The sequence below is a fragment of the Ischnura elegans genome, chromosome 10 (assembly GCF_921293095.1).
Source record: "Ischnura elegans chromosome 10, ioIscEleg1.1, whole genome shotgun sequence".
NCBI classification, from domain to species: Eukaryota; Metazoa; Arthropoda; class Insecta; order Odonata; family Coenagrionidae; genus Ischnura; species Ischnura elegans.
In genome coordinates, this window is record NC_060255.1 from 107460808 (window position 1) to 107477941 (window position 17134).

The 17134-nt window shown below is 37.1% G+C and overlaps 1 protein-coding gene across 1 annotated transcript in view; it reads right to left on the reverse strand.

The window, feature by feature from the left end:
• Window positions 1–10959: 10959 nt before the first annotated feature.
• LOC124166793 (leukocyte elastase inhibitor-like) overlaps window positions 10960–17134 on the reverse strand; it is a 114667-nt gene continuing 108492 nt past the window's right edge. The window contains exon 8 of the mRNA XM_046544485.1: window positions 10960–11822. Coding sequence (XP_046400441.1) covers window positions 11698–11822 — 125 coding nt within the window. The 3' untranslated portion in view covers window positions 10960–11697. The remainder of the gene's footprint in view (window positions 11823–17134) is intronic.

Genomic DNA, 17134 nt, shown 5'->3' on the forward strand with positions numbered 1-17134 from the left:
TAATCGTAGCCTAATATTCACAGCAATTAATAAATTGGTGGCTATTTTGAAGGACAAAAATGAAGAATAGGAGAAAGTTAAAGATTCCATCACAATAGCGCTACATTACACGACCACGGTCCTCTGCCGCTCAAAATCTGAACTACTTCAAGAAGCAGCTGCTGCAACTATCACATGCCTAACATTACGCCATATTTGAAACACCACAAGCAAAAACTCAACGGCATAGAAAGGGAAAGAACCAAATAAATGGATGTGGGCTCCCTTTCCACTAACTCTTTGGAGTAAAAACTTATTTTGGTGAATATAGACCTTTTCATGAGATAAAATTGGAATAATATAGCACAACGAAAAAAACAAGGTTTGGAATCGTAAATTTTGAGATTATTTGCTACCTTTGAGTATCAATGAAATTAGTTAGAATGCTTGTTATAATTTTCTGGGGAATTTCAATGCATTGAATTCCAGGGAAATTTTTCTTTCATTGCCTTTTTTAATCATTCCCACCATATCAAAATTTACCCCCTTGGAAAAGTTAGACTGCGTTTTTTCACTCTCCTTTCTCTGATAATCGGTTTTTCTCCAACTTAAGATAAACTCCATTATTTTTAATACTTTTCGGCTCCTTGAGAACGAGGAAAGAATAAGCATATGGAATGGCATTTAATGGATGTAATTAAAGATTAAATTGAATCTTATCATTACACCCATTTGTAGAGTAAAGGCGTTTAAATTTCATTCCATAAGTTTTGAGGGCATATCCATGCATTCAATGTAATTTATTTCCTTCACCTGGTTACAACTTTGATATTAACGCAGTGACTATAGAACTGATGTGCCTGATAAAAAACTAACATGGATCAACTGAGCTTCCATTGTATCAATAAAGCTTAAGCTTATTAAGCGTATCAATAAAGCTTAATATTAATTATTATTATGGGCAGAGGTGATGAGGCATGGAGAAAGATTGTTAAAATTAGTAGGTGAATAAGAATGAATAAATTTTTCCATCTACATAAAATATATTTTATTGCATACATAGGTAACAACATAAAAAGTGTTGACAAACTCTAAACTTGCATAGAGTTTTTCCCAAAGAATTTGACTACTGTTCAATCATCTTTCTTCACAAATAACAATTTATACTATGTATTCATTCACAAATTAGAAAAAATGATCGAGTGGCAATGTGCTGCTCCAATCAATTAGTAAACGGTGACAAGACAAAGTTTCTAATTCAACCTTTAGGACAGATAATCCTGTTGCATTTAATTGGAATAGGGTAGTTCCCTTCATCAAATAAAATGAAAGGCATTGATTGCGATTCGTTACCCACCATTAGTGTATTCATTATATACAAATTATTTGGTTTTAGAATTCCCAGTTTAGACAAATGGCAATGGTCAATTTTAACCTCATTTGAAAAAGGCCAGATTGGCGCCCATGCGATGCCAGTCCACATGATGTCACAGGGACCTAGTTTCTACACGAGTAGATACGAGTTTTACATCGACAGAGATTACCAATGCATGCATGAGGCACAGAGTTCAGGGAAACATCTCTTAATAATCACCTATTAAAAATGCCTAAGGTCGAAAAGTTTCCTTCAATTGATAGGGTATTAATAAGCCTTATTTAAGCCAAGCGCTACCTGCTTGCAGGGTACTCTACTACCTGCTAGCAGCCTACATCAAAGCAGCTCTCATAGTGGAAGAGCAACATGGATTTTGGCCAGGTTGTTCCATTGTAACTAACCTCCTAACATATCAAGAATACATAATAAATTCCATGTCCCAGCACTCTCAGGTTGATTCAATCTATACAGATTTTTCAAAGGCATTTGATAAAATTAATCATAAAATTCTAATTGCTAAACTAAAAGCATATGGTATAAGTGGTCAACTTCTAGCCTGGGTTGAAAGTTACCTACTTGATAGGAACTTGTATGTTAAAGTGAGCAGAGTTCTGTCCTCTGTCTTCACTGCCAATTCTGGTGTACCACAAGGGTCACATTTGGGGCCACTTCTGTTCCTAATGTATATTAATGATATCAACTTCCCCCTGCATCCATTCATGTACTTACTAAGATGTACTTATATGCTGATGATTTAAAAATTTATGGCTGCATCCGATCACTTGAGGATTGTAACAAATTGCAAAATTGTCTCTACAAATTTGAAAAATGGTGTAATGATAACCTCATGGTACTAAACGCATTAAAATGTAATGTAATAACCTTTCATAAAATTAAGTCTCCAATTACGTACGACTATAGCTTAAATAATGCTACTATATCTAGAGTTAGTAGAATATGTGACTTAGATGTTACATTTGATTCATCCCTGACATTTCAGTATCATATCCAATCCATAGTCATAAAAGCTACTAAAACAATGGGTTTCATATTCAGAATTTCAAGAGATTTTGATAATATTCATACTTATAAGATCCTCTATTGCACTTTAATCCGCCCTATTCTTGAGTATGCCTCTATTGCATGGCCGTCTACTTCATGGAGACATTGACTCTATTCATCTGGTAGAAATGATCCCTTTCCATGTACCCATTTTAAACACTAGGCAAACATTCATGTTTTCACTCCCTCATTCTAATAGAAATTACACCTTCCACTCACCCTTAACCAGAACTATGTGGAGCATTAACTACAAATGTAGTATCATTGACCTTTGTAATTTAAATCCAAAGAATTTAAAGAGAAAACTACATTTGTTTGTGCATTGACTTAAATAATTTGTTCTTGTGTATAATGATAATGTCTATTTCCACTGTTTAAGAGATATGTGACTGTTCAATCTATTATTTTTAACTACTGTGTTTATTTTTTCTATTGTTGGTTTTTACAGCAAGTTTATACGACTATTCCTGTATTTTTAAAAGCTTAAAAATATTTCAATCTTATGATAATAGGGTAGTTTCCTTCATCAAAGAAAACAAAAGGCATTGATGGCGATTCGTTACCCACCATTAGTGTATTCATAATACACAAATTATTTGGTTTTTGAAATACCGGTTTAGACGAATGGCAAGGGTCAAATTTTAACCTCATTTGAAAAAGGCCAGATTGGCGCCCATGCGATTCCACTCCACGTGACGTCATAGGGACCTAGTTTCTACACGAGAGGATAGGAGTTATGCATCGTCAGAGGCTACCAATGCATGCATGAGGCACAGAGCTCAGGGAAACATGTCTTAATAATCACCTATTAAAACTGGCTAAGGTCGGAAAGTTTTCTTCGCTTGATAAGGTATTAATAAACCTTTTTTAAGCCATGCGCTACCAGACAGGAAGGTACTCAGCTACCTGTTAGCATCCTGCGTCCTATCAGCGCTCAGAGACTCGATCAAGGTCACCTACCAGGCGGGAGGGGGAACCAGAAATACGTCACACGGAGAGATTTCCTTACCCGTCGCGTTTTCGCGCGCTTGAAATTTTTCACTTTTCATTTGATCGCGAAAAATAGATATCGTCATTTAAAAATCTAAAAGCGTGAAATACGTACTCCAGGAGTAATAATCTTTCGATTTAGGCAATAAAAAAATAATAGGAAACCACCCTATTGTACATTTTTGTAATTGGGTAATTTTCACGTCAATAAACTATTAAGTATTACTATTATTATTATTATACCCTCGCACCTGAGGTGGCCTCACACAGTGGTCGCTGGAGCCAGAATGACGTCGCATAGGCTTTTCCCAGCATTCATACTTAGCCGTCGTAAATTTTCACTTTTCATTTAATCGCAAAAAATAGATATCCTAATTTAAAACTCTAAAAGCATGAAGCACATACTCCAGCAGCTCGATTCTGTAAATGTCATACCTGTGCTTCGCGTGGTTCGAACCACAGTGGAGTTCTCACGCCTCTCACCGTGAAAGACGTTCAAGCGATTCTGCAAGCCTGTGTCGTGAGATGTTTGACGGATTGCGAACGATCACTTCAGTTTCTTATGTTGGTAGCTGTGCGGACGCGAGGAACGAATCAGAATCACCGACACAAACTTACTTCAGCGGCCAACTGCAACTTCAGTTACCATAGAGAAACATATACAATGCCGTGGAATATTCACTCCCAAAGTAAATAATACTTCTTTACTCAATTTTGAGTGAGGTCTTTTCTTTTAAAAGTGCCTATTAATGATAAGTTACGGTTGCTTAACTAGTTAATAGCTATAAACTGTATATTACCTCTTTTATATGTTGTCAAGTGCTGCGTATCAAAGTCAGTTATCACGTAGCGGGCTCGTAATTGCACAATTAGCTCTAATTTCCTCATGATATGGAGCTAATGCTTACGCGGAATGAGAACAAGTGTTATTTTATTATTTAATAACGGTTCACTCTCGTATGTGTTTGAGCTGTTCTCATCATTTCAGTACATAATTTTAAATGCGCTGTGGTGCGTATACATATATGTCTGATTGTGCAAGCACATGCCACTATTCACGATTTATACTGATGAAAATGTTTCTGGCGCGAATACGAGTAGATTATTAACAGTTTCTGCTAGAGGACGAGATGTTTACATGTCTTAGTATTTCTATTATGTCAACAGAAAAACGAATCATGTTGGTCGTGTTACTGAACGGCAGCAATAATGCATGGACGAGATGGAATAGGTGATCAATGTTTATCTTAACGTACTAAAGTATGCCCCGGCAAGCCATCTAAACGTCTACGAATTAATCGTGGTGTGAACTCAGTGATCCATCGCCAATCTCGCGTCTCGAAGGGAATGTTGATATCGCGTATCTGCCGTCGAAGTATGTGCATCTATTGCCTCCGTCGACATTGATGCTCATGCAAAAGTAGCGGAGGTATGTAAAGAGCCTCCATTCTCGTTAATAAAAACAAATCGAAGGCTTGAACTTACGAAATAAATATTAAATAAATCTGTTAACATTCAATACCGCACAATACTTTTACCGTTGGTTCTACTCCAAATTATTATGAAAATTAAGTTGTCAGTATTTTAATTGTACATTCTAGAAGATGCACAAATATAAGATAATTGTCAAACCCTCAGCGCAAGGTTTAACTTCCCACCAACTTCAATCGCAATGAACGCCAATCAATTTAAATAGGACGCGAATGTAAATTTAACTTAATGCATTTCTTTTATTTGTTTTTAATACATATTACTTATGCGAAGTGACAATATGAAATAGCCACCATCGTAATTAATGAATAATGTGCTATTAATTATCAATCACAGCGTAAATTCATAATGAAAAATTAGAGCGCATTGCCGCGACGAAGCTACCACTGCTACCACGGGCCCTCTTGGGCGTGAATACTTTCACGGACGCGGCTGTGAGAGTGACGTCACTAAAAAGTTTCAGAATCGCTCCAGCGTCAAAGCCGTGAATACATTGACGAAATCCGCTTGTGACGGCCATATCACATTTACAGAATCGAGCTGCTGGAGTAATAATCTTTCGATTTAATCAATTAAAAGAAATATTAAACCAAGTCCTATTATAGTAAATGCACATTTCCTGAATAACTCATTTTAATTCTGCCGAAGATATTGCTGATGGGAAGGGGAACCTGTCGTTGTAACCAGAGCACACACATACTTATGATCACGTTTTGGCGATTGGCAATATGGTCTCCAAAGGGCTGATTGACCAATGGATAACTTTACTACACTATAATTGATACTATACTATCCCAGCTAGCACATTATAAGTCATTGAGATAAGGTGAAAGGAAGAAATAAGGAAGTCGCTTCTCAAGTAAGCTTGTTATGGGTTTCTTACGGCCAGGGCGACAAACATCCAGAGTAATTGCAAAATGGATGCCAAACTTTCAGCACTTCCGTAGATGCTGTTATTATCCCATCGTTACAGAGTGTTAATTAAGGCCTTTATGCATTAAAACAATGTTTTTATTATTGGCGCTTCTATATTATGAGGAGAAATAACATCATACCGCCATAATTTGAAAATCATTCACATTTATGAACTGATAGCTTAACGAAGGTCTTAAGAAAAACACAATTTCACAAGAATACCAACGTAGAATAATATAAAAATGCCGGAAGGAACATCTAATATATGTATTGTAGTCGTCGGGTTATCAAACCATAATTTAAAATTCGTAAATGATAAAATGTATGGACCTTGAATAAATTCAGTTTTTCATGCACATGCCAAACAAGTTTTTTTTACATAATTGCTTATTTAATTAGTAACTACGCCTCCTGTTCTCAACAACTGCCATGGTGTAGTGGTTAGCGAGTAGTACTTCGGTTCCGAGGGTCGCACGTTCGGATCCATCTTGACGTTAATTTTTTTTTTCTTTCCGCCGCATGGATAGAGTACTTGTACTATGCTTTATATCTTCACTAGCCGGTTGCTTGCAGTTATTAATTTTTTTCTATTTACGGGAAAATCTGTTATCAGTTGTTCAGCCCTTCTAAAAACTCGCTAAATTTCCCCAATAGCCTTTAATTCATGTCAAGATGAGCCGCGTAGCATGTGTAGTACGCTGTTCAGCCGCCTTTGGCGCTCCAACAGAAGTGACTTACATTGCCTGAGGATATTTGACGGCATTCCTTACCTAAACGCCCCTAACGTCTTACCCTTGCCTTATATAAGTCCCTTAGCTTACGATAAGCTGCTTATCAATTTTTTCCGTAAGAAAACCATAAGAAACGGTTAACTCACTTACTTTGTGCTATCTGGGATAACTATACTATAATGGATACTTTAATTTTCATGAATTACAAAGAAAAATAAAGTAGCCGATTGACAGACTGAAATTATACCAATGCATGAAGAATGACGTTGAAGGTACAAAGAAGACACTTTTCACAAGAGAGTAAATACCTAGAAGTTTTTTTAGAAATACCTACAGGGCTATTCTGTAACAGATAGCGGCTCCGCTATCACGACGAAGATGCTATTTCTGGCGCAATATTACGCCCCCCCGATTCACTATCTCAAAATAGCGGCCCCTAAGCGGATTTAGGGGTCGCTTTATAGCATCGACAATAACGCCAGCATTTGGCTCGCGTTATTCCGATAGCGGCCCCTACCAGGGGCGGAGTTTTGTACACGTCCAATCATATTTCTCGATTCTTTGCAATAAACAAATGAGACACTCCGAAAACGCAGCAGGATACTCGGCAGCCCGGGAAGAAGTTAAAAATACGATGTGACTTGTGCTTGGAGATTTTGCTCTTTTTCTATCGGATATTTTATAGCCTAACTAATAAGCGTCTACATTCAAGGGTTCAACAGTCGACGACGGAATAATATCGCCAATTTTTGAGCTTAATATATCGGAATTTACAAGTATAATTGTCTTGAAGAGGACATCGTCCGTTACGCACTATTCGTTCACCTACGCCTATAATGATTATACTCTTATGATTAGTGGTGACGAAATTATTCTTACTAGTACGTTCATCTTCGGCCACGGGTTGTTTACATCTGTAGCAAGAGTCGATGTAGGCTGCTATTATGGATGGAATAGCATCATGCTATTCTTCGATATTGCAACCGATGTTGCTATAATATAGCGTATTGCAACGCCTATGCTATTTGGTATTACGAACGGTTGCAATTCGTGTTTTTACTACACCGGAAGACGTAATTCTCAGAATAGCATAGGCCCGTTGCTATTTACTATTATGAACGGCGAATTGCAACCGGTAGGCTTGCTATAATATTACGCGGTCTTCGATGCCGAGCAATTCGGTATTGCAACCAGAAAACGTGCGCATTGCGATGTCGAATTGTTTTTCTGAGGTTAAAGTAACCTAATCAAGCATTGAAAAATGGAATAATAGCCAAAAATAAAATGATATCAGCTTTATTTTAATTAAATAATAGTAGCATAAGTGATGAATATTTAACTAGTTAAGTGATTTGGTTAGGAATTAACATTCGAGCTTAATATATGAAGCACAAGCTTGCTTCATCGACAGTACGAAAACAATAACAATTAATGCAAAGAATTACTACCATTAGCCCAAATTTTACGTGTTTTATTCATATTTACAATTCATAATTTTATTTCATCACTTGACTTGCTACTAAAAATATCCTCAATGTAGGCTATCAGGTCGATTCTTGAAAAATTTCAAGCTTGTGTTAACACACTAACTCGCCAAATATATTAATAGTTATAGCTTTCAATGAAAACCATATATTACCATATACTTTGATCAGCCGTTCATTTCCTCAATTGGACAGTATATACAAATACATGCAACGAGTCGAAATTGTTTTCCCCACTATTCGCTGCCTTCTACAATTAAAACTAAAAAATTACTAAATTATAAACACGGGCAGTCGACTTGAATTACTTGCTTGAAAACAAAGGATTTCTCCGAACACCAATAAAGTTTCCGAACAAATATGATTCACCACAAACGTTTAATGGAATATCCATGCACTACATCATTAATGCAATATATATCATGTGGAATTGAATACAAATTGTTTCCTCTATAGACAAGTAAGTTATTCACACAATTAAGTTTCAGTTTATCGGCACAGTTCAGGGTCTATCAAAAATTTCAGTGAGCACATAATAAAATCAGCTGATACGAAAACAATGATAACTGACACAACAGCACTTTCCACACGATTCACTATTGCTAGATTCACTTTTTCACAGCTGTTCCATCCATCCTCAAATTCACCATCACCTCCCTCTGCTTTTTCCAAATATGCAGCTGAAATATCGATACTATTCCATCATAATACATGAAAGCACAGCTGTGACGTTGCCACCTACTTCATTTCCTAAACAGAGAATGAACACTGAAATTAGGGAGTCATATAATATATAGATAACATTAGAAACGAAAGCTTCTAGTTCATACAGTAAAACGATATCGTCACGAGCAATACAATAAAAGTTGATACATATTAATTCTGATATGCAACAAACAGACTTCGAAGCCTAACACATTTACGAAGAAAATCAAACATATTTAACTTTCAATGATTATTTCGCATAGCATATATCTCACGGTAAAGGACCGATCGGATATAGGTAAATGATTCAATATTTATGCCCGATAAATCATCATTATAACAGTAAAATTATGACCTAACCCACCTGTCTGAAGCCATTGTGATATTATCAAAACAACAACAATCAGCTGATTTCCTAAACGAGATTTTCAAAGCATATTATATAAATCCACGGTTTAATATAATATTTAAATGCAAATGAAGCAATTATTTGTGATTGCAAGTCAATATTCCATAAAATACAGAAAAATATATAAAATATCTTCTCCCTCATTGGTTGCGCAAACTGTTCAGAAAGTTTTTCATACGGGAAGAGGCGGAGCTTCCAAATAGCTCGCGCAAGAAATAGCATGCTGCTATTCCGAACAAAATTATTACTACGCTTCATTCATAATACGGGGTCGTTGCTATAATGACCCGCAGAATAGCGTATGCTATTTTTTGCAACGCTTATCCATAATAGCAGCCGTAGGCTGCTAACAATGAAGATTCGATGGAATGGTTTGGACGATGTTTATTGAATTGTGTACAATTCTACACTGAACTGCCGGCCGAAAGGCCGCAGTATTTATTCAGTTTGCCAACTTCCAGTATGTTCTATCTTACTGTTCTTGAACATTAAAGAAACTTCTAGAAGGGAATTCTAGAAGGCTGAAAAAATTAAGTAATAAAACTTTCCGGCACGGACAATCGAACCCGGGCCGCCCGCTTGGGAGGCGACTGCGCTACCGCTGGGCTATCTGGACTGTTGGAAGGAAGCGATGACGGAGCGCGCTTTAAATTGCCTCCGGGCAAGCGATGTGGCGGCGAGGCAGGAGGTGCGGCCGCCACACATCGTTTGTCTCATTGCTCACCGTAATTCTACGATGCCCACAGTTAATCCACAGTTGTCCACAAGGGTAATTATTTAATTATAAAACATATTCGTCACTTGAAATCACATTTTAGGCCATTTAAAATACATCCGTTGAGGAAAACAGCTGTTTTCTAGATTACGCGGATGTCATGGAAGGAATCATCGCGAGTGTTGTGATTGTGAACTCGTGTGACATACTTTACGGTTTCTAATACCAATTCCTCGAGCAATGATTATGGAAGTGTTATCATGTTTGCATTTTGATACCATTTCCATGTTACTTCAAACAACTATTAGCGTTGATATGACTCGGACTAAATATACTAGTACAGTGTAAATTTGTGATATGCCGCAAGACGAATGATGTTGAAATGAAATATATGCAGTTTTATGATGAATAATTCATTAAATGTTTCCTCGTTTCGAGCAATCATTCTGTTTATTTGCCCCTTTCTTCCGTTGGAAATCACGGTACGTACTTATTAGTATATATTAGTATTCATTGTCAATTGCAGCGGTGCTGTCTGTGCTGTGTGATAGAATGCTCGCAAGGGCATTTATTAAGGTAGGAGAGATATTTTCATGTTAAATCCCATTCTCTGCTGATGAGCTTGATCATAAATACTGTAAGAAATTTTCGTCGTCTGCAATGCGCGGAACTGTTTTCGACCGTCATTTGTATCTTGCTCTCGGAGATCTTGGATTTGCAGGTAATATCATAAAACCTAAAATTGGCTTTCGCTGACCGCTAGATAACGATGGAATAATTAAAAAAAAGATATTTTAATCATTATTATGTCTAATAATTAGATATTTATAAATAACTTAATGAGTTACTCGACTTGTATTACTTGCCCTACACTAATTTTCATACCGACTACAGATTTCACGGGGGCGATATATTACGCCCCCCAAAATCGGCGTAATATAACGCGATGCAATTTGCAGAATCAAAATCGATGCCATTTGAAAGAGGGAAATAGCGGCGGCGCAATAAAGCGCCCCCAAGATACAGAATAGCCCTGCTAGAAATTTTTAAAAGTTAAATTATGAACTTTTTTACATTTATGAGACAAATTAACGCTACAAATGTGAATTTAAGACACATATATTCTCATAATTTATTAGGTAAAATAAAGTAGTTTATTAAAATGACAATCCACCATTATCATCATACATATATCTTAAGCAATTGTAAAGGAGGTAGTATTTATTTGAAAAAGAATTGTCTGCAAAGAGGAAAGTGAAAGCAGAATGTGCGGTGAAAAAATTCCATCGAAAAAGAGTTATTCTCAGTCAGCAATATTCAATCAAGGAACAGAAATATAATATTGACTGCAATTAATAGATATGCAGTTACTTAATAGGAAGTGCTGAGGTTGTTTTGCAAGTAATAATGCAATATAGTGGCTCCAGCACAAAGAATCAAGGACTGGATAAATATAGTGAATACATCACCTTTAGCATACTCATCATTTAATAATACACACTAAGCATATTGTAAAATCATAATGAGGGTCAAATGTAAACAGCCTCGTTTCTACATATGAGGCATGGAGCACATGATTGCAAGCTCAAAAGTAAATCTCCTAATTGACACTCTTTCTATACCCTTTGGACTCCTCCACAAGAATCCATTCTGTGCGTTGAAGAAAGTTTACTAATTTACTCAAAATACAGGCATAAAAACATTTACGCAGGACATCCACAAATTAATACTCAATTAGCAACAATAAGTGGTAGTATCTGGAGCAGAAGTATCAGAAGCAGAGGGGCATCGAATAGTGCTATATTTTCCCTTCAATTGACGGATGATCTTCAGTCTAATGATTATGGCACCAAGAGACTTCCAGAGAAGAAGGTTACTCCCATATTTTCCCTCAAAATGAAAACAAAAGGCCTGTCAGCCACAAAATCTTGACTTAAAATTGCCATCCGGCACATCATCATCATGCCTGTAAAGGAAGAAAACCCTGTGTTACTGTAGTTGAACAGGTGGAAATATAGGTCAAAATAACCACTCAAGTATTACCATAGGTTGAAGCACTGTGTGCCCATGAGTTTCATTATTGCCAACTGAGCAAAACCATAGCAACATAAGTTGTTGTTTCAATAGAGGCATTTATGTTGATATAACGATCATTTTTTTTAAAAGATTCAGTAACACCCCATCAAAAATTCTGAATTATCAAGTTCCCAACAAAGTCAGATTTTAAGCTGGTGTGGAACCAAGGTTTCGGATGTGAAATTGGTAAGGAAATTCTACTCCATATATGAACTTCAGCAAATAATTGTAAAAACTAATAAACCAATGCTGTAATTACAAATGATTCTCTTAAAATATGTATTGGTTTCATTTATCTTTTCTATGCTGAATTTTTACAACCTGAATGACCACCCCTTAGTTTTGACCCTTGGTTCACCTTGCTTGTATATGATACTATTTATCTTCTTCATTTGCTCTAAAACATTTCACATAAATGAATAGTTGGTTCTGTGCTGGACATGTACAAGTGGCAAGACAAACTCAACTTCAGCACAACACACCTAAAAATTATCGTTTGGAACAACCACGAAGTGATTTATGTGGAGTACACCCAAAACATGATTTTTTTAAAATTGCTTTCAGTGAAAGTGAAGTTTACTGAAATGAGGAAAGATTCCAGTGTTCTTCAAGGAAATAACCATTGTATTTGCGAAGACCTATTATTTCTTAATCCCTCATAACTTATTAAACTGACCATGGTTTTGACACGCAGTGTAATAATTGTGTAAAGACAAACACAAGCACAAACATGCAGTTAAGCACAGCTTCAACAGAGCATAACTGTGTGCTTGAATACAAAACCAAAACTCCAAATTGTTAGTAAAAAAAGCTATAAGTAAAGAAATTTCACTTTGTGCACTCCACACAGATCTGAAGATAGGTTGTGATGCTTCTAAAAACAAATCAGGAGTTCAAACTTTGTATCTTCAAATCCATTACAATTGAAACTTGCAGTTGTGGAGATGTTTCAAAATGGTAACAGTATGCAAAGCACAATCTTATTAGCTCATTCAGTTTGGCGCAAACAGTAACAATCTGAAAACATTTTTATACCACCACACTTGGAGCCCAACTCCACACCCCCTGCCTGACTTTTGATGGAATGACAGCAGCTTTTTATAGGTGGAGAAAATAACACGATTGACATGTTAACACATTCCGTGCTGACCGTGTTTTTGGAGAAAATGCCCTGTGGCTGACTTTTCTGCAAAAATTTGTATTTTTTACTATTATTTTAACAACGTGATCTTATATGATTTGTGATGCTGGGTACATGTTTTCACAATTTTTTTCCAAAAGTAACCCTTCATTTGTTAAAAATTTTTAAATTAACATTTTTAAAGTATCCTGTACAACTTGTGATACCTTCCCGCAACACACATACATGTTTCCGATATTTCTTTGCTTTTTGTCATTACTGCAGCGAAAACCCGTTCAGAATTTATCACTTTCTGAAAAAAAAACAATAAAAATAGTAACGCGACTAATATTAATTTTTTAATCTGGAAATGATATATTTAAATACGATTTTAACTGTTATATTGCACTAAAGTAAATAAATATTGCGAGTATTACCAATATTTCCTGAAAAAGTGTTGTTCCCTATGATGGAAAATGCGCCTGAATGATATGATATCCTCTGGAAAAGATTTAATAATGATATACATTGGTTTATAAATGAAAAGGATTTTGTATAAACGAAGAATTATTGCAATGAAACACATTGTTTTACAAATCAGAAATTGACTAGCGTACGAAGTATAATTTTTCATTTACTAATTACCATGCATCAAATAATATCATTTTTATAAAGAAACATTTAAATAGAAAATGTATGGATTAAACATGGATATGAAAAGGTATGCATTAAAAAATAATTTTTCCTGCTTGGTAAATAATTTTCTGCAAAACAAATTCTTGTGATACTTCTGGAAACAGTCAAAAGACAATCAAGGCTCAGCCAGGCAGGTGGGGCTATAATATGATGTGTCCTGGCGGAAATTCTTCTTGAAGCACTGCCTACATCTCTTCTGTTTTCGTCTTTTCTGTCTTTCGTGTTTTTCATATAATCGGGGAAATGTCCTGATAAGCCCTTGGTTTTGGATGACGGTCTCTTCAATGGAGTCAAAGGTCGAGGAAGCACAGTTATTGCCATAAGAGATTCTATGATTTGAATTCGAAAGTCGATGAGAGGAATTTTCCAAAAATTTTCTTTGAATAAAAATAACGGTTCAGTAACAATAAGTTCAGCAGGTGGATTCCCAATTTTTAGTACCATTTGATGGATTTCATTTCAATGGGGAAGTAAGACATCATTTGATCCCAATGATCGATGCCACAATTGTAATTGCTGTTTTCAACCATCGCCTGAGGCTTTCTTGGCGTGCACCCTCGTCTTTTCTTGGATTTAATCGTTTTTTGTACGAAATTCAGCGCTGATCATCCACGATTCCCACTTATCCTTCCACCTTAGGATACAGATTTCATCCTCAGAAAAGCCTCCACCAACTCACCTTTCTTTAATTCCTGGCAGAGCACCACAAAGGAATACCTTTCTTGCCGCTCCTCAGTGTCCCCATACGTAAGTTTTCCCATTTGGATGGAATCTAGAACTGGCTACACTGTTATAAAAGTTATCCATATAAAAGGAATGGCCGCAGTCAAAATGATCCTCCGTCATTTATTTACCATCTTCTCCGAATGCCCTTTTCCAGACACTTCTGAGTTTGAAGATGCTTGGTATTCAAGGACTTGAAGTGCCAAACCCTTTGCTTCCGTCAACATATACAACTTTATTGCGTACCTGCAGTGCTTTCCCCTCATATTTCACTACATCCCAGCCTAACTCTTCATGGAACCATAGACGCTTCCAAACTCAGGTCACGTGAGGGGGTCACTAATTTGTCCATTGTTTCCTTGAATGCGTCTATAACGGGGCCGAAAGTTTTTTTAAAGGTATAAGAACAATTGTGAGAATATATTACTGTTTTCTGCATTATGAAATGAAAGTAATAATGAAATAGATTGTAAAAACCCACCCCGAAGACATCCTTGCAGAGCAAAACCGGGTAAAATAGAAAAACACAGAAAAAAATCGAAAAAAAAACTTTTCGGAGCTTTCCGCACGGCAAACAGGCGTAGAGTGGTGACTGACCCTCTCCCTTACCCTAACACCGGTGGCTGGCGCTCAGGGTGGAATATAATGCAAAAGGGAATCATGACGTAACCCTTATGTCATCAGCCACTCGGTAGCGACTGCCACGACGTAGATGTTACGTCATGAGCACGGAACGTGTTAACTCAGATGCATGGAGGAGTGAAAACACCATTATTTCAAAAATGTAGTGATATTATTTTAAGTCATCAAAAAATGCTCATCCAATTGTTTCACGACACTCTTCTATGAGGTCTTCACATTTTGGTTTTGGGGTCCCTAGACAACATGGGTTTGTTAAGTGTGTTTGTGTCTTGGTTAGACATGCCCTGGATTTCATGCAACAATTTTCTTTACCTTAGATGAAGCAGCTCAAATTTCCCAATGTACAATAGACACCTGCACTGCGACACTCGAAGTAAATTATACTTTTTTTACTTTCAGTTGCTAAGCCTTAGGAGTGGTAGTTGCCAAATTTTGGGCTACAGATTGATAATCAGCGCCTCACTGGCTTCTATTAACGAATTTATCGGTCTCATCTTCATGGTTACCCAGCAAGGGGAGGGAGCGGGCAGCTGTCCCCCCTTAGAAGCAAAAATTGCAAATGTCTTTAAGGAAAATAATATTTTTTCAAGCAAATAATTTTAAAAACTAATATAGAGCTGTTTCAGTTTCCTGAAAATGTTGATTTCATTCACCTTTTCTAAACTTAAATTTTACCTACAACATGACAAAACAACCATGGCTTGCCCCCTCCCCCTAGTTATGATCCTGGGTATGCCCTTGATCATCTTTGAGTTTCCAAACAATAATTAAAACAACATCGTACGAAGTTGGATCAGAAACGATTTTTAAAAAGCGTGATGTCATTATGATTGAAATGTCTAATAAACGTTCTTCTGGTTGATTCACAGAGGAAATGTAGTTAAAGCAATGCAATCAAAAGGGAAATCATTTTGTGGAGCCTAGGTGCCCGAAGCACCTCCCTCCCCCACAGTTACATGCCTGCCAAGCAGATGTTTCGCATATTCGCTGCGGAGCTGAATCTCCCTTTCTATGTTCTGACCAGAGGCGCTGCTAGGAATTAAGGCTGGGGGGGGAGGGGGGTGTAGGTGCAATTAATACTTAGGTGTGTGGGGGTATGGAACACCCACCAGGATAAGCAGTAGGTGCGAGATTAATAAATTGCAGAATTTTAAGATACATAACTGGTTCAAAATGGTGAGTTTTACGGCTTTCTGAGGGATATTTCATTAATCCTTACACTATTCTATTAGTAATATCAATACAAGTAAGTAAAATGGATTAAACTTAAAAATTTCTCTCGGCTCTGTGGGGGGGTGGGTTATCCCTCAAAACCCCCCCTCGCTGAGTCACTGGTTCTGACTGCAGTGGAACCCACATGTGGATCACACCTAAATAATTCTTCTAGCCGAAGAGTAGAGCAGGTGGTGCCCCACATGCCGGCTTCCCACCAACAGATTCGGGTGGAGGGGAAGTGGAGGTGTATACATGGGGCCACTGCACCTAGTGACCTCGCTAGAGGCTCTTTATTGTGAGGCCCACTTAATACAGTGTCATCCAAGGAATGCATCACTGCCCCCTGCACAAGCTGCTTATTTCTGGGCCTTCGCTACCTGGGGGTCAGACTGAGGTGCGTGGGTCATACTACAGAAATGTGCTGGGCAAAGATTTCCCCTCAGATGGAAGAAAGTATTTGTTTAACCCGGTGGAAGTCCAAAAGAGATGTGATAGGAACAGATAAAGGACACTGGGAAGAAGACCATCATGGAACAGAAGGAACTTGTCTGGGAATGGTAGAAATAGAGGGCTGCTGTAAACCAATCTTAGGATTACAGTACTGTGTACGTATGCATAATGAAGTGGGTGATACAATGCAGTGGCAGCTTGCCCATAAGGACTCTCGGACGCCGCCCCTCCCAAATATTTGAAAAGATTAAAAAAAATAAGTATCCATTAATTTAAAATTATACATCTAATTAATCAAAGTGTTTTTTCAGTCACAGACATCAAAAGTGTTGGAAAAACACGAAAAGAAATAGCGC